The 27,909-nt window shown below is 43.0% G+C and overlaps 2 protein-coding genes across 3 annotated transcripts in view; both read left to right on the plus strand.

Moving 5' to 3' along the window:
* The first annotated feature begins 7,623 nt into the window (after window positions 1-7,623).
* On the plus strand, window positions 7,624-23,799 carry LOC115147173 (angiogenic factor with G patch and FHA domains 1). Of its 2 annotated transcripts, XM_029689241.2 has the most exons (16): window positions 7,624-7,709; window positions 7,796-7,857; window positions 10,681-10,910; window positions 11,029-11,128; window positions 11,266-11,495; window positions 11,706-11,840; window positions 11,917-12,117; window positions 18,522-18,939; window positions 19,134-19,245; window positions 19,855-19,906; window positions 21,706-21,807; window positions 21,885-22,056; window positions 22,237-22,316; window positions 22,671-22,798; window positions 22,920-23,019; window positions 23,202-23,799. In XM_029689241.2, exons 3-16 carry the CDS (start codon window positions 10,689-10,691, stop codon window positions 23,415-23,417), a joined length of 2,268 nt encoding a protein of 755 aa, XP_029545101.2. In that variant the 5' UTR covers window positions 7,624-7,709; window positions 7,796-7,857; window positions 10,681-10,688; the 3' UTR covers window positions 23,418-23,799. The 2 variants fall into 2 exon arrangements, with proteins under 2 accessions (XP_029545101.2, XP_029545100.2); XM_029689240.2 differs by having other exon boundaries at window positions 7,645-7,857.
* Window positions 23,800-23,891: 92 nt separating this feature from the next.
* The window catches only part of LOC115147172 (high affinity cAMP-specific and IBMX-insensitive 3',5'-cyclic phosphodiesterase 8B), a 95,320-nt gene continuing 91,302 nt past the window's right edge, over window positions 23,892-27,909 (plus strand). Inside the window, exon 1 of the mRNA XM_029689238.2 lies at window positions 23,892-24,190. Coding sequence (XP_029545098.2) covers window positions 24,140-24,190 — 51 coding nt within the window. The 5' untranslated portion in view covers window positions 23,892-24,139. The remainder of the gene's footprint in view (window positions 24,191-27,909) is intronic.

The following is a 27,909-nucleotide window of genomic DNA, read 5'->3' on the forward strand; positions in this document are numbered from 1 at the left end:
CCTCTGTCTGACAGTTTTATCCAAGTGTCTGTTCTCATTTCAGTAATTCCTCTAGGCTATTTTTAACATTGTAGAACTAATGTAATACTTTCAAATGATCAGTACAACAGAATTGGAGAGAATGGGTAAGCCAGACAGCCAAGTGGTAATCAGCATCGTTTTTGGCGGTGTGTGGGTGTAAATATGAGACAATCATCTTTTTTTTACATCGGTGGTGTCCAATTCCACCACCTGGGGGTTTCATGGAATAAAATCCGATGTAATGACTTCTGAGGCCAGCATGCATCCCAAACACTTGATCATGTAATGACACGCCAACAGCCTGGATTATCAGACATAAACCAAAGAGCAGAAAACCAGTTCAATATGATCCCCATCGTGTGGATCCCCAGTGACCTTCCCAATCGCTTCACACCGGGAGGACCGGAAAATACCCCTTCAAATTAGTGGATTCGGCTATTTCAGCTACACCTATTGCTGACAGGTGTAGAAAAAAAAATCAAGCACACAGCCATGCAATCTCCATAGACAAACATTGGCAGTAGAATGGCCTTACTGAAGAGCTCAGTCACTTTCAACGTGGCACCTTTTATAGGATGCCACCTTTCCAACATGTCAGTTCGTCCAATTTATGCCCTGCTAGTGCTGCCCCGGTCAACTGTAAGTGCTGTTATTGTGAAGTGGAAACACAAGCTCACAGAACAGGACCGTTGAGTGCTGAAGCGCATAACACAAAAAATATGTCTGTCCTCGGTAGCATCACTCTCTACCGCGTTCCAAACTGCCTCTGGAAGCAACGTCAGCACAAGAACTGTTCATCGGGAGCCTCATGAAATGGATTTCCATGGCCAAGCAGCCGCATACAAGCCTAAAATCACCATGCGCATTGCGAAGTGTCGGCTGGAGTGGTGTAAAGCTTGCGGCCATTGGACTCTGTAGCAGTGGTAACGCGTTCTCTGGAGTGATGAATCACGCTTCACCATCAGGCAGTCCGATGGACGAATCTGGGTTTGGCGGATGCCAGGAGAATGCTACCCGCCCCAATGTATAGTGCCAACTGTAAAGTTTGGTGGAAGAGGAATAATTGTCTGGGGCTGTTTTTCATGGTTTGGGCTAGTCCCCTTAGTTCCAGTGCAGGTCAATCTTAAGGCTACAGTATACAATGACATTCTAGATGATTCTGTGCTTCACACTTTGTGGCAACAGTTTGGGAAAGGCCCTTTCCTGTTTCAGCATGACAATGCCCCCGTGCACAAAATGAGGTCCATACAGAAATGGTTTATCGAGATCGGTGTGGAAGAACTTGACTGGCCTGCACAGAGCCCTGATCTCAACCCCAACGAACACCTTTGGGAGGAATTGGAACGCCGACTTTGAGCTAGGCATAATCGCCCAACATCAGTGCCCGACCTCACTAATGCTCTTGTGGCTGAATGGAAGCAAGTCCCCGCAGCAATGTTTCAACATCTAGTGAAAAATCTTCCCAGAAGACTGAAGGATGTTATAGCAGCAAAGGGGGGACCAACTTCATTTTCAATGCCCATGATTTTTGTATGAGAGGTTCGACAAGCAGGTGTCCAAATACTTTTGTATTTTCGGTATATTAGATTGTTCTGGCAATTCTCACTTTATAGCTTTTTTTACACAAACTTTGTGGGGGGAAATCATGATTAAAGTGGCGAATTTAGGCCCTTTTCAGACCTATAGATGTCTTCTGTAAGACCCTATGATCTGTGAACCATACATGATACAGACAACATCTTGAAGTCATTATCCTCCTTATAGTGTGCTCTATAATATAGAATAACTGTTGATTTTAAAAATATATACAATTTAAAAAATCCCATTCATTTATTCAACGTAAAAATTATGAATATTAATATCTCAAAACTACCCTTATAGATTATTTTTTCATTTTAAGACCTATCATTTGGAACCACGTATCGGTTAAATTGGTACAGCATTCTCACTAACAGGTGCAACAAATATGGCCACGTCCAAGGCACGCCTCAAAATACGTTAATAAGCCAACGATTCTTTCCCTCCCACAACATTTTTCCACAATTCACCAAAAATGCACAGAACGCAGCAGTGAATATATAGCAAAACAGCAACATAGTAGTTTTTGGGGTTAAAATGGATTGTACTAAAATTACAGCAATTTTGCTAACAGTGAATATGTAATTATATATTACAGCATACCAATGAATATTAGGGGTTTTCTATCGCGTACATTTGTAGAGCCCTTAAGAAAGGCTTCTAAGCTGGCAGTGATTACAGGGCAAAACAGATCAAAAGGACATGCTTTGAGATTGCTTCAACTCTGATCTGTCCCCTATACACATCACATTGTTAGGGAACTACGACCACATTTCAGTTAAATTGGTACAGCACTCTCACTAACAGGTGCAGCAAATATAGCCTCTTACAAGACAAGCCCCAAAATGTTTTAATGAGCCAAAAAATACAGTATGGTACTGTATTCTGTGGGGTGTTATTGAATTACAGTTCATTACTGGCAGTATAGTAGCCAGTAAATTAGATTCCAACAATACGGTATGGTACTGTATTCTGTGGAGTACTGCATTCTCACTAACGGGTGCAACAAATATAGCCTCTTACAAGGCATGCCTCAAAATGTGTTCATGAGATAGAGAGTCTTTCTCCGCCCACAACCTTTTCCCACAATGCACCATAATTCCCAGTATGCTGCTGTAAATATACAGCAACATTGCTGTAATTTTGCATCAGAGTAGTGGAATGCCATTGAGCCCCCATAATGCATTGCTCTTTACAGTACTGTAATATAGAATTAGAGTAGCTAACAAATGTACAGCAATTTGTTACAGTGCAATGACGTACAGGATATCTCTTTTACCTCACAAAAATTTCAAAGGAGACTATTTCCGATTTTACACAGATCACATTGGGGATACTGTATTTTGAAATGCAAATATTATAATACCAACCAGCATTTTCACATTGTGGATGACCATTTCTCATTAGGAGGAGTTGTCCTCCACATGCAGATGTCTCCCTAAACACTGCTATTCTGGGAGATCTGCTTACAAGTATCAGCTCGGATCCCCAGCCCTCCACCCACCCTGACATCCTCTCTGTCAGCCCCCTTTACCTTTCCTCCACTCCCACTATCCTCCCTTACAAGTATCAGCTCGGATCCCCAGCCCTCCACCCACCCTGACATCCTCTCTGTCAGCCCCCTTTACCTTTCCTCCTTAATAATAGGGCCTTAATAACTAACAGGTTGATGCGAAACCTGACCGAACACTCACACGTTCCAATGTGTGGAGCATGCAACACCCCCACCCGGGCCAAGTGTATCCGGACCGCTGTAGTAGTGTGGTGAATTCATTTCGACTAGGAGCCAGCATGCAGAATCGGGGAAATGGGGTATCGAGTCAGTTGCACAACTGGATGCATTCAACCGAAATGGGTCTTCCTCGTTTAACCCAACCCCTCTGAATCAGAGAGGTTCCCGGGGGGGGGGGGCTGCCTTAATCAACTTCCACATCATCAGCATGCAGGGAGTTGTGTTTGTTGGGGGTTAACTGCCTTGCTCAAGGGCAGAACAACAGATTTTTCAACTTTTTCAGATCAGGGATTCAAACCAACGACCTTTCGGTTACTGGCCCCACTCTCTTAACCGTCAGGCTGCCTTGGGGAAACTGAAAACTGTTTGCAGGTCTACACACTTCAGTGGTCACGGCAAAATAACATCTCATAGTGTGGATGACAGGAAGGGAGGGACAGGAGTCTGGAAGGAGGGAAAAAGCCTAGAGACACAGGGATGGAGGAGTATGCGCTCATGTCTGTGTGTGTGAGAGAGAGAAAGAGTGGTTAAATACTACAACCACCTAAAAGAAAGCAATACCCAAACCTTCCATAACAAAGCCATCACCTACAGAGAAATAAACCTGGAGAAGAGCCCCCTAAGCAAGCTGGTCCTGGGGCTCTGTTCACCAACACAAACAGACCCCACAGAGCCCCAGGACAGCAACACAATTAGACCCAACCAAATCATGAGAAAACAAAAAGACAATTACTTGACATTTTGGAAATAATGAACAAAGCTAATTAACACAAACTAAAATGCCATTTGGCCCTAAACAGAGAATACACAGTGGCAGAATATCTGACCATTGTGACTGACCCAAACTTAAGGAAAGCTTTGACTATGTACAGACTCAGTGAGCTTAGCCTTGCTATTGAGAAATGCCGCCGTCGGCAGACACTGCCCACAAAATGAGGTGGAGACTGAGCTGCACTTCCTGACCTCCTGCCAAATGTATGACCATATTAGAGACACATATTTCCCTCAGATTACACAGACCCACAAAGAATTTTGAAAACAAATCCAATTTTGATAAACTCCCATATCTATTGGGTGAAATACCACAGGGGTGTGCCATCACAGCAGCAAGTTTTGTGACCTTTTGGCAATACATTTCCCATGACAAATAAAGCCCTTAAATTGAAATTGAGAGAGAGAGAGAGAGAGAAAGAGAGAGAGAGATTTGTGACCTGTTGCCACAAGAAAAGGGGAACCAATGAAGAACAAACACCATTGAAAATACAACCCATATTTAGGTTTATTTATTTTCCCTTTTGTACTTTAACTATTTGCACATAATATGACATTTGCAGTGTTTTTATTCTTTTGGAACTTTTGTGAGTGTAATGTTTATTGTTTATTACACTTTTGTTTATTATCTAGTTCACTTGCTTTGGCAATGTTAACATATGTTTCCCCATGCTTAAATTGAAGCGGGAGGTAGAGAGAGGCCCATGTGGTAGGTACTGTACCTGTCTTTATCTTGAATCCCCTTGAATGTTCAGCAGCAGCACAGTGAGGTCACGGATACGCATGGAACGCAAATACCTATTTTCTTTATTTTTTATTTAACCGTGATTTAACTAGGCAAGTCAGTTAAGAACCAATTCCTATTTACAATGGCGGCCTACCTCTGACAAACCAGGACACCGCTGGGCCAATTGTATGCAGCCCTATGGGACTCCCAATCACGGCAGGATGTGATACAGCCTGGATTCGAACCAGGGACTGTAGTGACACCTCTTGCACTGAGATGCAGTGCCTTAGACCACTGCGCCACTCAGGATCCCCAATTAAGGGAGTTGGAGTGCATTAAATCTTAAAGGCTCGTGCATTACATAAATCACTCATCACACTTCCTGTGTGTGTGTGTATGTGCACACGTACCTGCACTGGGCTCCCGGGCCCTCTATGCTTCCTCCATTATCTATGCCTGTAAAATGAGTCAACTAATTAAGCCTGTATTTCCAGCCAATTAGTAGACGGCTGACATCCTCCTCTCAGTGAGTAACAGGAAGTCACATCCCTCTTCAGCACTCCCCTGTAACTCCCTTTTACATTACAATCTCTTTATTCATTTGCATGTGAGCAGTGGCGGTTCTAGCTTGTATGGCTCCCTTGGCGAACCCCCCCCCCCAACAAACAAAAAAAGCACCATTCCGCACAAACTGTCATTTTTATTCAGACATTTGGAACATAAATATATATACAAAAATTAAGAGTCATAAATATAAAAAAAATAAGTAACAAAGAAAAATAGAAACAAATTGTAGTATATAAATACAATTATTACTCTATTACCCTATTGCTAACAAAAACACACACAAATACAACTAAATTGCACAAATCCTATAGCACAGAAAATAGAATAACACACTTATAAAGAAGAGAACCTGATTATTACACTATTGCACTTCAAACAAGAAACGCACAACTAATTGCATTACTAATTGCATTAGTACGTGCGCTATTTGATAGATTCCCCCACTCCCGGGCTAGCTCACAAACTCACAAACTCAGGGCGCCCACTCCGACAAGGTGACCCACAGTCCCACACGGTGACATGATATCATTGACGTGACGTGCAAATCAGCGACAGAAAACTGATCGTGCAAATGTCACCATTCGGAATATATTTGATTGATTTATTCATTTGTGCTTGGCGCCCCATGCCGCCCCCGGCAAGATGCCGCCCTGGGCGGCTGCCCATGTCGCCTATGCCTAAATCCGCCACTGCGTGTGCGTGAGACTCTGTGACTCTTCATTAGGACCCTGGCAGTATGCTGCTGCTGCCACTACTTGGTCTAGTAATAAAGAGGGAAAGTGTTCTACACAGGTGTTGAGAAAGAGAGGAGAGAGTGTCACTGTTAATGGAGTTTCTCACCTGTTTTCCATTTGTGTGATTTGTTGAAGTAGTTCGACTTCACTCGGGAGACAACATTTAACGGTTGTATTTCTTCATGTTTGGATTTGGAACGGTCAAAAGCTGGAAAACAAAGCTTGGCACATAATTTGATCATAACCTCAACATCAATACTTGTGATGACCCCTGCTGGTTTGTATGTGGAAGTATTTATTAAAAGTACATTGAGTGCAGTGAGTATTTACATTTCTCCAGTCTAAATCAAATTAAGTCAAATCAAATCTAATGTTATTGGTCACATGCACATGGTTAGCAGATGTTAATGCGAGCGTAGCAAAATGCTTGTGCTTCTAGTTCCAACCATGCAGTAATATCTAACAAGTAATCTAACAATTTCACAACAACTACCTTATACACAAGTGTAAAGAAATGAATAAGAATATGTACATATAAAAATATGGAAGAACGATGGCCGAACGGCATAGGCAAGATGCAGTGGATGGTATAGAGTACAGTATATACATATGAGATGAGTAATGTAGGGTATGTAAACATTATAAAGTGGCATTGTTTAAAGTGGCTAGTGATACATTTATTACATCCAATTTAGAATTATTAAAGTGGTTAGAGATTTGAGTCAGTATGTTGGCAGCAGCCACTCAATGTTAGTGATGGCTGTTTAACAGTCTGATGGCCTTGAGATAGAAGCTGTTTTTCAGTCTCTCGGTCCCAGCTTTGATGCACCTGTACTGACCTTGCCTTCTGGATGATAGCGGGGTGAACAGGCAGTGGCTCGGGTGATTGTTGTCCTTGATGATCTTTTTGGCCTTCCTGTGACATCGGGTGGTGTAGGTGTCCTGGAGGGCAGGTAGTTTGCCTCCTGTGATGCGTTGTGCAGACCTCACTACCCTCTGGAGAGCCTTACGGTTGTGGGCGGAGCAGTTGCGTACCAGGTGGTGATACAGCCCGACAGGATGCTCTCGATTGTGCATCTGTAAAAGTTTGAGTGTTTTTGGTGACAAGCCGAATTTCTTCAGCCTCCTGAGGTTGAAGAGGCGCTGCTGCGCCTTGTTCACCATGCTGTCTGTGTGAGCGGACCATTTCAGTTCGTCCGTGATGTGTACGCCGAGGAACTTAAAACTTTCCACCTTCTCCACTACTGTCCCTGTCAATGTGGATTGGGGGCTGCTCCCTCTGCTGTTTCCTGAAGTCCACGATCATCGTTTTGAAAGTCGATGTGAATGATAATCGATAGTATCAGTTTTATTTGATTTTTTTTTTATAGCACAAACCTCTGAGATAGCTGTGTATTTTTATTCAACCAGAAATAATCAGTTATTTCCAAATATGTAGCCTATTCTCATTCCAAACCACAGGTGGCGCCCTCTGCCAACGGTGTGATGTTGTACCGAAAGAAGAAGAAAGTGACGTAATACGTATAAAAAATAGAGGCCATGGTCGAAGTGGATTGTAAACACATCAACTGTACCAATTGTAACTCTCTTTATTATCAACAAAACATGTGGTCGGATGTGTCAGCAATGCAGGGTGGTTACAAGATGTTTATGTTCAACTTTCAGGTTGATATTCTCGGCGGAGAGAAAGGAGGGCGAGCGTCCAAGCGAGGAATACAAACGAATCGGTAAGACCATACAGCTAAACTAGGCAGTTTAACCTTATCAATGAATGAAGGCGCAAACACTCATTTCAACTGTACTCTACTGGTTATCCACTTAGTTCGGCCTTGGACATTTGACGAAATATATACAATTAACATTAATCTACAATTACAAACAATTAATTAAACAGGCTTTTTAAAATGCATACGTATATTCATTACGGAAACCGTTTAACGTTTAAGAGCCAAACGGAAGCAAACGTTGTAAACGAAACGGGGAGGGACCTACCTGAGTTTGTCAAATAGAATAGAAACACTTGTTTGCGTTTCCGTTTGGAGTAACGTTAAACCGTTTCAAAACATGTTGCAACAGAATCGGCGTAATGATTAGCGTAAACATACATATTATAGTAAACCCACTTACATTTAAATAAAAAAAATACAAATATCCCTATTGTCTAAGACAATCTCATGTTTTATTATTGACTAGTGGCCAATTTCAAAGTTGCAAAAAAAAACGTTAAGGCGACCATTGGATTGACACATTTTCCAGATATGTGTTTGTACTTTCTCAGATAAGTAATCATATTTTATGTCAAATTAATTGATTTAATGTGCTGGTATGTGCACATGATAGCATATTTTATGTGTATTATTTGCTATTTACAAATACAAATAATGTATGCTGTCAGTTGTGCCTGCATGTCACATTCACACAGTAGCAACCTGACTTGGTGAACTACAAGATAATAGATTTTGGCCATTCACAGTTCACATTAATTGAACGCATTTTGCCTCATTACTGTGAAATGAACCTTGCATTGTTATACACAGATGCCATTTTTGTAAATACAGAATGAAAATGACAATAAATACATATTGTTCAAGATGATCATTACTAACGTTGCATAATATTGTAGTCTATAGTGTATATTTATACACCAAACCATTGGTTTCCAAATATTTAATGAGTAGGCTTTGCCAGTCATTATTTTTCACCATAAATCACTGTTCCAATTAAACCCAGTCGTCTCCTATTAAGCCCACGTGGCATTGAAACACTTGGAGATCCCTAATATTCAATGAACATGAGCATAAATATACTTAACAAAAATATAAACACAACATGCAACAATTTCAACAGTTTTACTGAGGTACAGTTCATATAAGGAAATCAATTTAATGTATAGATTTCACATGACTAGGCAGGGGCACAGACATGGGTGGGCCTGGGAGGGTATAGGCCCACCCACTGGGGAGCCAGGCCCAGCCAATTAGAATTAGTTTTTTTTTTTCCCACACAAGGGCTTTGTTTATAAACAGAAATACACCTCAGTTTCATCAGCTGTCCAGGTGGCTGATCTCAGACAATCCCACAGGTGAAGAAGCCGGATGTGGAGGTCCTGGGCTGGCGTGGTTACACATGGTCTGCGGTTGTGAGGGCCAGTTGGATGTACTGCCAAATAAATTAACATTAAATTCTCTAGCAACAGCTCTGGTGGACATTCCTGCAGTCAGCATGCCAATTGCACACTCCCTCAACTTGAGACATTCTGTGGCCAATGTTCTCTCAGTTTTTTTGTGTTCAATGTAAACCTACATTCCATGAGACTTTTGAAAAAAAAACATGCAGGGCTTGACATTATAAATTCAGCTCATGAAACAAGGGATCAAACACTTTACATGTTGTGTTTATATTTTTGTTCCGTATAAATGTTTTTTGCTCAGATTTGTTGATTTAAAACTACAGTTCTGCACCTAGCCATGGTGCCTTTACCAAGATTAGAAACAATTAGAAACTTCTCTACACTTTTCACTAAGTTTTGAGTGGACAGGTAGTCATTGATGCAGAGAGAGAAGACGACGACCAGGGTTGAGGGATATTCGGGATAGAAGACCTACAAGTGGTCGACAAAAAATGCAATCAAATGAGGAACAAGAAGATGACTATTGGACGACCACTCATGTACTTTTGGTTGGGGGCATTGTCATATTGTTGTCCTTCCAGGTGATTTTTTTTTTTTTTTTTTGGTCCACCACCTTTACATTTTGTAATGCACAGTAGAGGGGGAGATTTGAAACTGTCTTCAGATAGGCTTAAGGAAGACAAGTTGGGACTCATTAACAAGAATAGCAGTACAGCAAATGAAATTCAGCTTTCAGATAATTTATTGAACGCTGTGTGTGTTATGGTCTTTTGAGCTTTGCTTCTTATCGACAGAGGGCCAGTGTGGGTGCAGGGTTGTGTTCTAACCAAGCAATAGCACACCTGATTCAACAAATCATTTCTTGATTGAAGCCTATGATAAATTCATTAGTTGAATCGGGTGTGTATTGGTTGGCAAGAACAAAAGTCTAAGTTCATATTTGAACCCCCCTGTTATTACATGCTACTTTCATGATGAATAGTATGGATCAGTGTATTTTTAATAACTTTAGTGGTGATTGATATAATTCAAATGGATTGTTTTAGAGGTGGGTTTATTTGGAACCCCCGCTGGGCTTAAAGGATGCACTCGGTACCCATTAAGCCCAGTCTGGACTTTTCACTTGTTTTATCAAATATTTAAACATCTTATTAAAACATATTTTTTTAAGTAAAGTCATAAAAATTCACGAGAGATTAATCTTTCATTTTTGTCTCCACTTTTCTTACAAAAATTAGGGCACTATATAGAAATGTCAACTTAGATTTTGTTTGGCTTGTAGGTCAACTTACCCTGTGCGTCTGTGTGTGGCGCTGACACCGAACGCATGCGTACATGGTTTTGCGCATGGTCAGGTCAATTCGAATTACATTTTTTTTTCAACATTCACTTTACATGTGGCCCTGTGTGTCGATTCCAGCTGGGAGTATGGCGACAAATGGAGAGGAGGCGAGTGGAGGAGAGGATGGGTCGGAGTCCGAGGTGGCTGAGCTTCGCCAGAAAGTAGAGTCGCTACAGAAGCAACTGAAAAACTGCAGAAAAGAACTGACCACATTACAGAAGCAACTGACCACATTACAGAAACAACTGAGCAAGTCTGAGCGGCTTCAGAAGAACACAGAAGGCTACAACGAAGACTTGAGGAAACAGGTAGGCTAGCTGCTAAGAACAATCTAGCCATCATTGAACAAGTCTCTGAAATGCACAAATAAACGAATTTACAAGTGACGCTTATGGTTTTTTTCTTTGCCGTGATTTGATACAATAGGTCGACAGGCTGAGTACAGAGATTCATGAACGGAAGACGAAGACGAAACAGAAAGCTGAAGCTGAGACACAGACAGCAGAATATACCTGGTCAGAAACTGGTGAGCAATGTTTGAATGGTTGTAAAATGAACACGTTATTATTTCCCAGGACCAGCAGTTTGTGAATGATTTAGTTGTTTTGTTGTTGCTCCGTTCACACATACAGATATGTTGACCCTTGTCTGTGTGCTTTTCAGATTATTACAACTACTACTATGGAGGAAGCTACTACCACGGTGATGGTGTGGCAACAGACACCGAGGGGATTGTGATAGCAGAGGGGCCGGAAGCCACTGCTGCCTCACAGATGACCGCTGCAGAATCAACCAATGACCCCGCTACATATATGATTACAGATACAATGACCGCCACAGAGACAGTTACAGAGGTGTCTGTTGGGGGTGGTGTTACTGCTTCTCAACCGGAGGTGAGTTTAGATACTGTCCCTCCACTCGTTCTGTTCTGACTGAGGACATTGAGGTCTCTTGTCGAACCAAAAATAATCTTTATTTAAAGAGCTAATTTCCCTAATACAGGACCACAATCTATTTGGTGGGGCACAAGAAATAAAGGTTTTAAGTTGATGACAGTGCAAAAAGGAGTTGGGAACTTTACTTTCTTTACTTGTTTGTTCCAGCAAGAGGTGGATGCAGGCTCTATAGCTGACATGCTGAGAGCCACTGCTGAGCAGGCCATGACACAGACTGGCTTTGTGTTTGATGAGACCACCGGGATGTACTACGACCACAGCACTGGTTTCTACTACGACTCGGTACTAAACTACACACACCATTACTATGCCATTATGTAACAGTCTTTTTAATTGCGTCACTCTCTCCCTCACCTAGGCCAGTCAGTTGTACTATGATAACAACACCGGGATGTACTACTACTACGATGCAGAGAGTGGCAAGTACCAGTTCCACTCCAGGATAGAGGTCCCTACTGTACAGCCTGTCTCAGAGACCAGCCAGGAGAAAAGGAGCCTGGACAAGAAGGGCAGGAAGTGGAAGAAAGTTCCAGAGAGAGCCTCTCGTCAGGAGGATAAGGTGGGTGACTATACTGGAGATGAAGCGCTACAGGAGAATTATAGCAAATTCTGGATTTCTGTTCCTTTGAAATAATGATTACGAAGGGTTAATTGTTTTAACTAGCTACATATTTCAGTTGTGCACAACTGACCTGTGATCCCTATTGTGTTTGAACTGTGCTCATTGGCTGACCTGAGACATGAGGCTCCTGAGGCATCTCACCTTCAGAAGTTTAGTGATTGTAATGGACTTCTTTAAGATACATTTCAACTCTGATCTATGTGGTCTCAGTTTTTTATTTTTGCAGGAGTGGTTGTAGAATTTCTGCAGCTACAGCCTTGGTTATTTATCCTGCAGAGTCTACTACATTTTCGTCAGGTACAGAGTTTTAGCTATTGCTCGCTGCCGTTTAGTTGACTGAATGCTATTCCTCTGGTCGTGGGTAGAAGACGTGATTCACTCACTGACTAACATGGACGATTTCCTATTTCTGGAACTCAGTTTCTCGTAGAGATACACTTTTTACACTCCTCACATCAAACTGTTATTTTCCAGCAGAAAGACCCCATGCAGACATGATGTATAGCTCCACCACTCTAGTGCAACGAAAGGGCATGTTTCAGAGCTCAGGGATCAAATCAAATCAAATCAAATTTATTTATATAGCCCTTCGTACATCAGCTGATATCTAAAAGTGCTGTACAGAAACCCAGCCTAAAACCCCAAACAGCAAACAATGCAGGTGTAAAAGCACGGTGGCTAGGAAAAACTCCCTAGAAAGGCCAAAACCTAGGAAGAAACCTAGAGAGGAACCAGGCTATGTGGGGTGGCCAGTCCTCTTCTGGCTGTGCCGGGTAGAGATTATAACAGAACATGACCAAGATGTTCAAATGTTCATAAATGACCAGCATGGTCGAATAATAATAAGGCAGAACAGTTGAAACTGGAGCAGCAGCACAGTCAGGTGGACTGGGGACAGCAAGGAGTCATCATGTCAGGTAGTCCTGGGGCACGGTCCTAGGGCTCAGGTCCTCAGAGAGAGAGAGAAAGAAAGAGAGAATTAGAGAGAGCATATGTGGGGTGGCCAGTCCTCTTCTGGCTGTGCCGGGTGGAGATTATAACAGAACGTGGCCTAGATGTTCAAATGTTCATAAATGACCAGCATGGTTGAATAATAGTAAGGCAGAACAGTTGAAACTGGAGCAGCAGCATGGCCAGGTGGACTGGGGACAGCAAGGAGTCATCATGTCAGGTAGTCCTGGGACATGGTCCTAGGGCCCAGGCCAGTTGAAACTGGAGCAGCAGCATGGCCAGGTGGACTGGGGACAGCAAGGAGTCATCATGTCAGGTAGTCCTGGGGCATGGTCCTAGGGCTCAGGTCCTCCGAGAGAGAGAAAGAAAGAGAGAAGGAGAGAATTAGAGAACGCACACTTAGATTCACACAGGACACCGAATAGGACAGGAGAAGTACTCCAGATATAACAAACTGACCCTAGCCCCCCGACACATAAACTAATGCAGCATAAATACTGGAGGCTGAGACAGGAGGGGTCAGGAGACACTGGCCCCATCCGAGGACACCCCCGGACAGGGCCAAACAGGAAGGATATAACCCCACCCACTTTGCCAAAGCACAGCCCCCACACCACTAGAGGGATATCTTCAACCACCAACTTACCATCCTGAGACAAGGCCGAGTATAGCCCACAAAGATCTCCGCCACGGCACAACCCAAGGGGGGGGCGCCAACCCAGACAGGCCGACCACAACAGTGAATCAACCCACCCAGGTGACGCACCCCCCCCAGGGACGGCATGAGAGAGCCCCAGTAAGCCAGTGACTCAGCCCCCGTAACAGGGTAGAGGCAGAGAATCCCAGTGGAAAGAGGGGAATCGGCCAGGCAGAGACAGCAAGGGCGGTTCGTTGCTCCAGAGCCTTTCCGTTCACCTTCCCACTCCTGGGCCAGACTACACTCAATCATATGACCCACTGAAGAGATGAGTCTTCAGTAAAGACTTAAAGGTTGAGACCGAGTTTGCGTCTCTGACATGGGTAGGCAGACCGTTCCATAAAAATGGAGCTCTATAGGAGAAAGCCCTGCCTCCAGCTGTTTGCTTAGAAATTCTAGGGACAATTAGGAGGCCTGCGTCTTGTGACCGTAGCGTACGTGTAGGTATGTACGGCAGGACCAAATCAGAGAGATAGGTAGGAGCAAGCCCATGTAATGCTTTGTAGGTTAGCAGTAAAACCTTGAAATCAGCCCTTGCTTTGACAGGAAGCCAGTGTAGAGAGGCTAGCACTGGAGTAATATGATCAATTTTTTGGTTCTAGTCAGGATTCTAGCAGCCGTATTCAGCACTAACTGAAGTTTATTTAGTGCTTTATCCGGGTAGCCGGAAAATAGAGCATTGCAGTAGTCTAACCTAGAAGTGACAAAAGCATGGATTAATTTTTCTGCATCATTTTTGGACAGAAAGTTTCTGATTTTTGCAATGTTACGTAGATGGAAAAAGCTTTCCTCGAAATGGTCTTGATATGTTCTTCAAAAGAGAGATCAGGGTCCAGAGTAACGCCGAGGTCCTTCACAGTTTTATTTGAGACGACTGTACAACCATTAAGATTAATTGTCAGATTCAACAGAAGATCTCTTTGTTTCTTGGGACCTAGAACAAGCATCTCTGTTTTGTCCGAGTTTAATAGTAGAAAGTTTGCAGCCATCCACTTCCTTATGTCTGAAACACATGCTTCTAGCGAGGGCAATTTTGGGGCTTCACCATGTTTCATTGAAATGTACAGCTGTGTGTCATCCGCATAGCAGTGAAAGTTTACATTATGTTTTCGAATAACATCCCCAAGAGGTAAAATATATAGTGAAAACAATAGTGGTCCTAAAACAGAACCTTGAGGAACACCGAAATTTACAGTTGATTTGTCAGAGGACAAACCATTCACAGAGACAAACTGATATCTTTCCGACAGATAAGATCTAAACCAGGCCAGAACATGTCCGTGTAGACCAATTTGGGTTTCCAATCTCTCCAAAAGAATGTGGTGATCGATGGTATCAAAAGCAGCACTAAGGTCTAGGAGCACGAGGACAGATGCAGAGCCTCGGTCCGTTGCCATTAAAATGTCATTTACCACCTTCACAAGTGCCGTCTCAGTGCTATGATGGGGTCTAAAACCAGACTGAAGCATTTCGTATACATTGTTTGTCTTCAGGAAGGCAGTGAGTTGCTGCGCAACAGCCTTCTCTAAAATTTTTGAGAGGAATGGAAGATTCGATATAGGCCGATAGTTTTTATATTTTCTGGGTCAAGGTTTGGCTTTTTCAAGAGAGGCTTTATTACTGCCACTTTTAGTGAGTTTGGTACACATCCAGTGGATAGAGAGCCGTTTATTATGTTCAACATAGGAGGGCCAAGCACAGGAAGCAGCTCTTTCAGTAGTTTAGTTGGAATAGGGTCCAGTATGCAGCTTGAAGGTTTAGAGGCCATGATTATTTTCATCATTGTGTCAAGAGATATAGTACTAAAAGACTTGAGCGTCTCTCTTGATCCTAGGTCCTGGCAGAGTTGTGTAGACTCAGGACAACTGAGGTTTGGAGGAATACGCAGGTTTAAAGAGGAGTCCGTAATTTGCTTTCTAATAATCATAATCTTTTCCTCAAAGAAGTTCATGAATTTATCACTGCTAAAGTGAAAGTCATCCTCTCTTGGGGAATGCTGCTTTTAGTTAGCTTTGCGACAGTATCAAAAAGGAATTTCGGATTGTTCTTATTTTCCTCAATTAAGTTAGAAAAATAGGATGATCGAGCAGCAGTAAGGGCTCTTCGGTACTGCACGGTACCGTCCTTCCAAGCTAGTCGGAAGACTTCCAGTTTGGTGTGGCGCCATTTCCGTTCCAATTTTCTGGAAGCTTGCTTCAGAGCTCGGGTATTTTCTGTGTACCAGGGAGCTAGTTTCTTATGAGACATTTTTTTAGTTTTTAGGGGTGCAACTGCATCTAGGGTATTGCGCAAGGTTAAATTGAGATACTCAGTTAGGTGGTTAACGGATTTTTGTCCTCTGGCGTCCTTGGGTAGGCAGAGGGAGTCTGGAAGGGCATCAAGGAATCTTTGTGTTGTCTGTGAATTTATAGCACGACTTTTGATGTTCCTTGGTTGGGGTCTGAGCAGATTATTTGTTGCAATTGCAAACGTAATAAAATGGTGGTCCGATAGTCCAGGATTATGAGGAAAAACATTAAGATCCACAACATTTATTCCATGGGACAAAACTAGGTCCAGCGTATGACTGTGACAGTGAGTGGGTCCAGAGACATGTTGGACAAAACCCACTGAGTCGATGATGGCTCCGAAAGCCTTTTGGAGTGGGTCTGTGGACTTTTCCATGTGAATATTAAAGTCACCAAAGATTAGAATATTATCTGCAATGACTACAAGGTCCGATAGGAATTCAGGGAACTCAGTGAGAAACGCTGTATATGGCCCAGGAGGCCTGTAAACAGTAGCTATAAAAAGTGATTGAGTAGGCTGCATAGATTTCATGACTAGAAGCTCAAAAGACGAAAACGTCTTTTTTTTTTGTAAATTGAAATTTGCTATCGTAAATGTTAGCAACACCTCCGCCTTTGCGGGATGCACGGGGATATGGTCACTAGTGTAGCCAGGAGGTGAGGCCTCATTTAACACAGTAAATTCATCAGGCTTAAGCCATGTTTCAGTCAGGCCAATCACATCAAGATTATGATCAGTGATTAGTTCATTGACTATAATTGCCTTTGAAGTAAGGGATCTAACATTAAGTAGCCCTATTTTGAGAAGTGAGGTATCATGATCTCTTTCAGTAATGACAGGAATGGAGGTGGTCTTTATCCTAGTGAGATTGCTAAGGCGAACACCGCCATGTTTAGTTTTGCCCAACCTAGGTCGAGGCACAGACACGGTCTCAATGGTGATAGCTGAGCTGACTACACTGACTATGCTAGTGGCAGACTCCACTATGCTGGCAGGCTGGCTAATAGCCTGCTGCCTGGCCTGCACCCTATTTCATTGTGGAGCTAGAGGAGTTAGAGCCCTGTCTATGTTGGTAGATAAGATGAGAGCACCCCTCCAGCTAGGATGGAGTCCGTCACTCCTCAGCAGGTCAGGCTTGGTCCTGTTTGTGGGTGAGTCCCAGAAAGAGGGCCAATTATCTACAAATTCTATCTTTTGGGAGGGGCAGAAAACAGTTTTCAACCAGCGATTGAGTTGTGAGACTCTGCTGTAGAGCTCATCACTCCCCCTAACTGGGAGGGGGCCAGAGACGATTACTCGATGCCGACACATCTTTCTAGCTGATATGCACGCAGAAGCTATGTTGCGCTTGGTGATCTCTGACTGTTTCATCCTAACATCGTTGGTGCCGACGTGGATAACAATATCTCTATACTCTCTACACTCGCCAGTTTTAGCTTTAGCCAGCACCATCTTCAGATTAGCCTTAACGTCGGTAGCCCTGCCCCCGGGTAAACAGTGTATGATCGCTGGATGATTCGCTTTAAGTCTAATACTGCGGGTAATGGAGTCGCCAATGACTAAAGTTTTCAATTTGTCAGAGCTAATGGTGGGAAGCTTCGGCGTCTCAGACCCCGTAACGGGAGGAGTAGAGACCAGAGAAGACTCGGCCTCTGACACCGACCCGCTGCTTAATGGGGAAAACCGGTTGAAAGTTTCTGTCGGCTGAATGAGCGACACCGGTTGAGCGTTCCTACAGCATTTCCTTCCAGAAACCGTGAGAAAATTGTCCGGCTGCGGGGACTGTGCCAGGGGATTTATACTACTATCTGTACTTACTGGTGGCACAGACGCTGTTTCATCCTTTCCTACACTAAAATTACCCTTGCCTAACGATTGCGTCTGAAGCTGGGCTTGCAGTACAGCTATCCTCGCCGTAAGGCGAGCACAGCGGCTGCAATTAGAAGGCATCATGTTAATGTTACTACTTAGCTTCGGCTGTTGGAGGTCCTGACGAATCGTGTCCAGATAAAGCGTCCGGAGTGAAAAAGTTGAGGAAAAAATAAATAAATATATGAACGGTAATTAAAAAGTGAAAACCGTAAAGTTGTCAGGTAGCAAAATAGGTTGGCAACAAAATGTTGTGGCTGCTTGGTCTGGTCAAGAGGATGCTTTTGAGGATCACTCTCATTGTGTTGCAGCTTGAGTCAATGAATTGACTGTGAAGGCAGTATCGGCCTACTGTCTTTGAAAACGGAGACCCATATATCTAAAAATGATCCCTAAACAATGCAGGGAGGTTCCAATGCGGAGCCCACTGTCCAAATTCCTAGAAAGCCTCTTGTGTCCCGTGTCCACCAATTTAGTTCTCTGGAGATGCTTCAGGTGAATCCTCCCTTCTGATTGGTTGCATGTCTGCTCACAGGGCCTTGTAAAGGAGCTTGAGTTTGAGGAGTGGATCGAGCGGCGAATCCCCAAGAGGGGAGTGGCCTCGCGCAGGCAGAGGGGGCGGTCTGTCACTCCAGACACTCCTCCACAGAAGAAAAGCTCTTCAAAGACTCGCCGGGCGAAGAGCGCCGAACGCTCGCTGAAGAGGAAGAAGAGGAATGACTGGTCGCGCTCTGATGATGCGAGCAGCTCAAGGAGGAAGAAGGCTAAGTCGGACAGACTGGGCAGCAAGGAGGAGGCAGCTGCGTCAGGGCGTGATGGCTTGCGTGGGAACAGCGAGCCTGAGGAGGGGGAAATCACAGAGTCGGAGGGAGAATGGAAGTCTACATCCTCCTCCTCTTCCCCCCCTCTTCCCACCAAATACAGCTCAGAGTCAGAGATGGAGAGGCAGGAAGGTGAGGAGAGGAGGGACACCGTTTAGGGTTATTCAGTCTGTCAACTTTTTCTCACTGTATAGCTTTCACTTTGTGTTAAACGTCTAACACCACCTGATATTTGTTCATCGGTCTTCCTCAATGTTTCCTGTAGTTAAAATCTTGCTCAGTATAATTGTCAGGGGTATGTGATATTGTGTGCACATTCTGTCTAGTTGCTGAGGAGGTGTGGCCGCCCTGTGTGAGGGTGACAGTGGTCAGATCTCCTGTGTTACAGACAGGAACACTCTTCATCATCACAGCTGACTCTCCAGCCACCATTGGCAGGTCAGTACAGCACTACAGTCTCTGGGAGATTCTCAATTGGGAAAAGTCTGTCCTCTCCTCAACTCCTCCGTCTTCTCTCCTCCGTGACACAGAAACTGTTAAGTGGTCGAGGAGAGTGTCAATTCGTTAGTAGGCGAACGAAGGAGTCTGATCCGCTTCTCGATTACCTACTTTGACAGAGGACCGTGTTTTAAAATACGTCACACCCACTTTGAAATAGGTGTTCTCTCGAGGGAGAAAAGCATGCACACGTTTAAAAACGATATGCCACTTATCCTTTCATCCAAGAGTTGTTATCACTTTACACATTTAGTTTGAGATTCCACCACTGTAAACGTCATTTGCCTGATGACCCGCGAGTGGAGAAGGAGTTTCCTCCGCTCCTCGGTTACCTTTGACCTTTTTCAAAAAGAGGCGAGGGCGGAGAAGAGGCAAACAAAACTAGTTGGGATTCTCCCAATTATTTTGATTGAATAGGCCTATGAGTGGTCAGTTCATCAATTTCATCACAAGGGGGAGATGAGAGCTCAGATCAACACTTCTGACATTGAAGTTGAAACTACCTGTGGCATTTTGAATGACTGTTTTAACATAATTCTATATTTTCAGGGAAAAGGATATGAACCATGCCATCAGATTATCTGAAATGGGAGTCAGTAAGGTATGGCAACCTATTTCATTGATTTGTTTGATTCTGCTACATGCATTACAGGAAATCATGTGAATGGTATTGATGGGTTCTATATACAGTACCAGTCAAAGGTTTGGACCCCTGCTCATTCCAGGGTTTTTCTACATTGTAGAAAAGTAGAGAAGACATCAAAACTTTGAAATAACACATAGGGAATCATGTAGTAACCAGAAAAGTGTTAAACAAATCTAAATATATTTTATATTTGAGATTCTTCAAAGTAGCCACCCTTTGCACACTCTTGGCATTCTCTCAACCAGCTTCATGAGGAATGCTTTTCAGACAGTCTTGAAAGAGTTCCCACATGCTGAGCACTTGTTGGCTGCTTTTCCTTCACTCTGCGGTCCAACTCAACCCAAAGGGATTTTTTAAAATGTAAAAATGTATTTAATTGAACCTTTATTTAACTAGGCAAGTCAGTTAAGAACAAATTCTTATTTTACAATGACAGCCTACCCAGGCCAAACCCTCCCCTAACCCGGATGACCCTGGGCCAATTGTGCGCCACCCTAGGGGACTCCAGATCACAGCCGGTTGGGATACAGCTTGGGTTCAAACCAGGATCTGTGGTGACACCACTAGCACTGAGATGCAGTGCCTTAGATCGCTGCGCAACCCGATTGTGGAGGTCAGGTCATCTGATACAGCACTCCATCACTCTCCTTGGTGAAATAGCCCTTACACAGCCTAGAGGTATGTTTTGGGTCATTGTCCTGTTGAAAAAATAAATGGTAGTCCCACTAAGCGCATACCAGATGGGATGCCATATCGCTGCAGAATGTTGTGGTAGCCATGCTGGTTAAGTGTGCCTTGAATTCTAAATAAGTCACCAACCGTTTCACCAGCAAAGCACCATCACACCTCCACCTCCATGCTTCACAGTGGGAACCAAGCATGCGAAGATCATCCGTTCACCTACCAAAAATCTCAAATTTGGATTATCAGACCAAAGGACAGATTACCACCGGTCTAATGTCCATTGTTCATGTTTCTTTGCCCATGCAAATCGTATCCTTTAGTAGTGGTTTCTTTGCAGCAATTTGACCATGAAGGCCTGATTCACACAGTCTCCTCTGAACAGTTGATGTCGATGTGTCTGTTACTTGAACTCTGAAGCATTTATTTGGGCTGTAATCTGAGGTTACAGGTAACTCTAATGAATTTATCCTCTGCTGCAGAGGTGACTCTGGGTCTTCCTTTCCTGTGGTGGTCCTGATGAGAGCCAGTTTCATCGTAGCGCTTGATGGTTTTTGCGACTGCTTGAAGAAACTTTCAAAGTTCTTGAAATGTTCCATATTGACTGACCTTCATGTCTTAAAGTAATGATGGACTGTCATTTCTCTTTGCTTATTTGAGCTGTTCTTGCCATAATATGGGCTTGGTCTTTTACGAAATAGGGATATATTCTGTATACCACCCCTTCCTTCTCACAACACAACTGATTGGCTCAAACGTGTTGAGAAGGAAAGAAATTCCACAAATTAACTTTTTAACAAGGCACACCTGTTAATTGAAATGCATTCCAGGTGACTACCTCATGAAGTGGGTTGAGAGAATGCCAAGAGTGTGCAAAGCTGTCAAGGCAAAGGGTGGCCACTTTGAATTATTATTATTTTTTAACACTTTTGGTTACTATATGATTCCATGTGTCATTTCATAGTTTTGATGTCTTCACTATTATTCTACAATGTAGAAAAGAGTAAAAATAAAGAAAAATCCTGGAATGAGTAGGTGTCAACTTAATTTAAAAAAAAAATGTTTAATCCCAGTTTCATGCAGAGGTGTACTTTGACCAGGACCAACAGTGCTACATGCTAGTGGACCAGGGAAGCCAGAATGGAACTGTCCTCAATGGCAACCGAATCCTTCAGGTGGGTCAGACCCACACATACACACACACCTTGGTTGGAAAGTGAGGTAGTAACAGTATTGTTTTCACTGCCCTCAGCCCAAAGCTAAGTGTGACCCTTGCCCTCTGACCCATGGGGATGAAGTGAAGATGGGAGAGACTGTTCTGTCCTTCCACATCCACTCTGGTACAGACACCTGTGATGGCTGTGAACCTGGACAGGTCATGGCTCACCTCGGCAAACACCAGAGAAACCAGCCGGAACAGACAGGTGCAGAACACAGCTGATGAATTTGCGTAAATAAATGTCTTACATCCATCTCTGTATGTTGTCTGTATAAGCCTGATGCGATGCTCACACACCTAGCTACCCATGTCCCACACAACATGATTATAAGTGTAACTAATGCTACAGCCCAGTTTATAACTTTCCGGGTGTGTCGTTCCTCAGGTCCAGCTCCAACCAAAGAGGACAAGGAGCTGCTCAGACAGAAAGAACTGAAACAGATGAAGGTCAAATATGGCCTGAAGGTAAGTGACTTGTTCATCCACTACAATTTCATCTGTTGTCCCCTTTTGCTGTTATGTTAATCAGTGATGAGTGATTCCCATTGGTAAATCCTTTGTTGAAAATGTCCTTGCCAATCAGATCCTGCCCTGCCTTCTCTGTGTATACAATATAAAGATGTTATCTGACAGAGGTTTTCGTCCAATTAAACTGTTCTGTTTTTGCTCGTCTCACATCTTGTTGACATGCACTTTGTAAGAGACTGAGCAGTCCCATAGCTTATGAACCTTCTTTCCTTGTCACTAACAGCAGTTAGTATGATTACTATATGTGTGTATATAACTGTGTTTAGTAAGTGTCTCCCTCTGTCCCAACAGAGCACTGAGTATGAGGAGACCAAAGCCCTGAGGAACCCCAGGTATGTTGACAGGGCCGAGTCTCGTCGTCAGACTGTGGGCAGCGAGGGAGCCTTCCAACGTGACGACGCACCCGCCTCCGTTCACATGTACGTGGTAATCTGATTGGTTCAGTTGATGGCAAGTGTGTGTGTGTGTGTGTAAGTAGAAAGACCGGGATGTGGTGACTCTGAGTCGTTGCAATGTGCCCCTGTTTCCCTCCTGGTACAGTGAGATCAGTGAAGTCAACAAGGGAAGGAAGATGCTGGAGAAGATGGGCTGGAAGAAAGGAGAAGGCCTGGGCAAAGATGGAGCTGGAATGAAAGACCCGGTAATCTTAACATTTTCCCTTTCTATTAGGATTTTCCTGTTTTCAGAGATGGGATTTTCCCTATTTTAACTAGGAATTCATAAATGGCTATATTTAAATTGACCAAACCTCAGACCAATATCCTCCACTTCATTTGTCTGGTTTCATCCCAGTTCTTTCCCACTATTCCGGTTTTCCCATAGATCCAGCTGAAGATCCGGAAGTCCCAGTCAGGTCTTGGGGCGGGAGCTGCTGTGTCGGTGGACGAGGCTGGGTCTCTGAGCAAGAACAAGACCCAGAGGAACTGGGAGAAGGCCAGAGAGAGGTTTAATGACACCTGCCAGCCAGATACACCCACAGTCAAGAAGGAGCAGGGCCCGGTAACCAAACCTTGGGTTAAAGGAGAAGTGACTGAATGACATCCTAGGCCAATGTTTCTCAACAGTTCTAGTCTGTATCTCAGAAAGGCCGGTCACACAATCCACCATGGAGAAGTGAGTAGTTGACTAGACACAGACACACAGGGTGGCCTAGTTCCAATATATTTACTGACTGAATTCACTTCTTGGAATGAGAATGGTGCTGGTACTCAGATGTTATTCCAATATGCACTAAAGTGGGATATCTCTTATGTTTCTAGTCCCTTCAGAACTGTGCGGATGCAGAATTGGGTATTGTATTTTAAATTGTAAAGAATTAACATTCTAAAGAACCTCCTTGTAAAGCAACTGTTAGATTTGCCTGCGGAATCTATCAACTGTACAATCATGCCTAATAAATGTTGCTTTGATTTTGTCTGCAGTACAAGAGATGTCATTGTTGTAGGCCTGTATTTTACTTGAATACGTTAGTTACATGTACTTTTCCATGGCCATAACAAGCACCCACGTAAAAACCCGCTGGCATTAGGACTGCACGGATGGACTCCTGTTGCCCGCCTGAAGCGGAGCCGAAAAAGTTTCTCAGAAGTTATAACCAACCGTCTTTAAGATCGCCAATATCTCGGGTCCTCCGCCATCCATCCGTTAACTCGATGGGCAGCACGACCGAGAACCGCGGATGCAGTTTCGCGCGTTTCTAGACAGGAATTATTCATCCCAACGTTTTACTACTCGTAAAGGACCTAACCCTGGTTCAAGACATGAGTCGGACTTCGACGGAAGAAAGTGAATTGTTCAATGGACCTCAAAAGGTAAGGCAACTGTAAACCGTTAATACTGATGAAGAGGAAACGAGGTCTCTCTTGCGCTTGAGTAGAAATCCAGAAAACGCACAGGGACAATACGTGTATGGATAGAGGTGCAGGCCAGCTTGCTTGTTATTTTTATTCAACCCATCAGGTATGCTGTGGAATTTTATACAGGTTTACCACGAATTGCTCTTGATAAGAAACGTTGCGGAATTGACCTATAAATACGTTTGGTGAATTTCAATGTGTATTGTTTTTATTATGTACGGTAATTTATTTTACTGTAGGTAGCCTAGAGCGTTGGGCCAGTAACCGTATGGGCACTGGTTCCAATCCCCGAGCCGAATAGGTGAACAATCTGTTGGTGTCCATGAGCAAGGCACTTCGACATGATCGCTCCAGTTAGTCGGTCTGAATAAAAGCGTCTGCTAAATGGCTCAACTGTAAACTGCCACTATATGCATAATTTACATAGGCTACTGGAAGCTCCATATAGATTTAATATTTTATAATGGAAAGAAATGTTCCCCTTGAACTGATTTTGGTGACAGACATTTTGGCCTACTCACTCAATCGAGAGAGATGTATTTTATAACAGACTGTAATCATTGGTGCAGAGAGGCGACCTTGCCGGCAGGGGGCAGCCTTCGGAGTAAGTAAGGTGAGCCTACTGAAATGTGAATTAGTATAGCAAAAACATACTGTATGTTTCTTCCTGTTTTGTGCATATGCACTCAGGATACATGGTTGTATTATAATTTAAGGACACATTTGAAGGTGTTAATGTGTGGATGTCACCCCACTGTTATTTTATAACCTGGTTATAATCAGAACATAAGACACAATTTGGTTCAAATCAGATTAAGGGAATCATGCAGTGTACAGTGTTTCCCCCACGGTGCCAAGAATTTGATTGTTTTGTCCTTGGTACTGTTTGATTTACACTATGTCTAAGCTAGTTGCCAGGCAATAGGCACTTCATGCCTCAAAAACATCCACAGTTTTTCTTACACCCCCCCCCCCCCTTCTTTCTCTCTTTCAACGACTCTCAAGTCCCTGAACACTAACCATGTGTACAAAACCAAACAAGTCAAGTCAGTAATTAATATCAAATGTGACCTTTGGACTTTAAAGGTGCAGGATATACTGTATCACCTACACACATTTATAGATAGCTTAGATTACCCAACACTTCCTCATCAATCAATGAATGATTGGATTAATGGAGTGCGTTTCCAGGAGTTCACAGTGGAAACTCTGTTTAGGTGGCCAACAGCTTTCCAGTAGTCCTAATTCGAATCTAATTTTATTGGTCACGTACACATATTTTGCAATGTTATTGCGGGTGTAGCGAAATGTGCAATGTCAGAGTCCGGAATATGAATGTATATGATGGTGTGTGTGTATAGACATTATGGGTAGTATATGAATAGAAAATGTGTGTACAGTAGTAGTTACATAGGTTAAGACTTGACTGGAATACAGTGTATACATATGAAGTGAATTCCATTGCATCCGGATTAGTACACACTGACGAGAGTCGCAAGTCGTTGCGTTTATCAGTACGGTGACAGTTTCAGTACAGTAGGAAGTATAACTGTACCACTGCTGTTCATGCTCTCATTTACATCGACGGGGCTGTAGAGGAGCAGGACGAGAGCTTTAAGTTCCTCCGTGTCCGCATCACGAAGGACCTATCATGGTCCAAACACGAAAGCACAGTCGTGAAGAGGGCACGACGACGCCTCTTCCCACTATAAGGAGGCTGTAAAGATTTGGCATGGGTCCCTCAGATCCTCAAAGTTCTACAGCTACACCATTGAGAACATCTTGACGGGCCATTTACATTGATCCCCCTTATTCTTTATTTTTTTCGTTTCTTTACCCCTGACCTACATGGAGATACTGTATTACCTCAAACTATCTTGTACCCCTGCACATTGACTAGGTACTGGTACGCCGTTCTACTGCCAATGTTTGTCTATGGAGATCGCATGGCTGTGTGCTCAATTCACCTGTCAGCAATGGGTGTGGCTGAAATAGCTGAATCCGTTCATTTGAAGGGGTGTCCACATACTTTTGTATATATAGTGTATATAGTCTCGTTATTTTATTGTGTTACTATTTTTCCTTTTGTATTTAGCAAATATTTGTCTTTTTAACTCTGCATTGTTTGTAATGGGCTTGTAAGTATTTCATGGTAATGTCTGTTGTATTCAGCATATGTGACCAATACAATTTGACTTTATTTGACTAGGCCATCATACTTTCCTCTTGCATACATGTCACTGATGCGGGATACTATATGGGAGATGTAATGTAAACACCTGTTGCCATGGTGAGAGAGTGTCTACTCTGCATGATGGTTTGTGGTAGGCACACTGAGGGAAGCCACACTGAGGGAAGCCACAACCTATAGGACAGAAAGGATGTCAATCATACTAGCCTTGGATGTCTATTGGTTGTTATGGAAAAACAGTTTATTTTCTTGGTTTGCACCAATAGAATCAAGATATCAGATCAACTACATTATGGACCTTGGTTTACATATCACATCATCATTTGTCTGTTTTGCTCCTGTAATCCACCTACATGTGAGATGTGTGCGACGCGACGTGTGACACGTGTTTGTGTGCGTGCGTGCGTGCAGTGGTGTAAAGTACTTAAGTAAAAATACTTTAAATTACTACTTAAGTCGTTTTTGGGGTATCAATTCGAATGCTTAGTAGGACAGATTTTTATTATTATTATTATTATTATTTTTTTTTACAAATCACGCACTTATCAAGAGAACATCCCTGGTCATTCCTACTGCCTCTGATCTGGTAGACTCATTAAACACAAATGCTTTGTTTGTAAATTATGTCTGAGTGTTGGAGTGCGCCCCTGGCTCTCCATACATTTTAAAAACAAGAAAATTGTTCCGTCTGGTTTGCTTAATATATGGAATGTAAAATGATTTATACTTGTACTTTTTATACTTAAGTATATTTTAGCAATTACATGTACTTTTGATACTTAAGTACATTTAAAACCAAATACTTTTCAACTTTTACTCATGTATGTCATTTACTGGGTGACTTTCACAGGCATTTTCTGTTAAGATATTTGTACTTTTACTCAAGAATGACAGTTGGGTACTTTTTCCACCGCTGTGCGCATGAATGTTTGCGTGCTATGTGCACTCTAAAGTAGTCTGAAGTGCTTTTTTTCATGTTATTCATTTGATGTTGAATACATGTTCTGTGTCCGTCAAGAACATTTCACAGATTTTTATGGGTTGGGACAGTTTTATTGCAGGACAGTTTTATTGCAGGACAGTTTTATTGCAGGACAGTTTTATTGCTTTTTTTGTCATTTACAAAAGTATTAGCCCTACCTAGACACTAATCTAATGTTATTTTTTATTTCATTTATCCTGTAAATGGTTCAGGGTAGGATACTTAGGTAAGCTGGTCCAATATCTGTGTAAAAGGTCAGCTGCTGCCTGGAGAAGTTATTGTGGATTTATCATATGAAACATACACACACAATCTCTCTCTCTCTCTCTCTCTCTCTCTCTCCCTCTCTCTCTCTCTCTCTCTCTCTCTCTCTCTCTCTCTCTCTCTCTCTCTCTCTCTCTCTCTCTCTCTCTCTCTCTCTCTCTCTCTCTCTCTCTCTCTCTCTCTCTCTCTCTCTCTCTCTCTCTCTCTCACCCACATTTAGTTTTATTCAAATGATTT

The sequence above is a fragment of the Oncorhynchus nerka genome, linkage group LG19 (assembly GCF_034236695.1).
Source record: "Oncorhynchus nerka isolate Pitt River linkage group LG19, Oner_Uvic_2.0, whole genome shotgun sequence".
NCBI lineage: Eukaryota > Metazoa > Chordata > Actinopteri > Salmoniformes > Salmonidae > Oncorhynchus > Oncorhynchus nerka.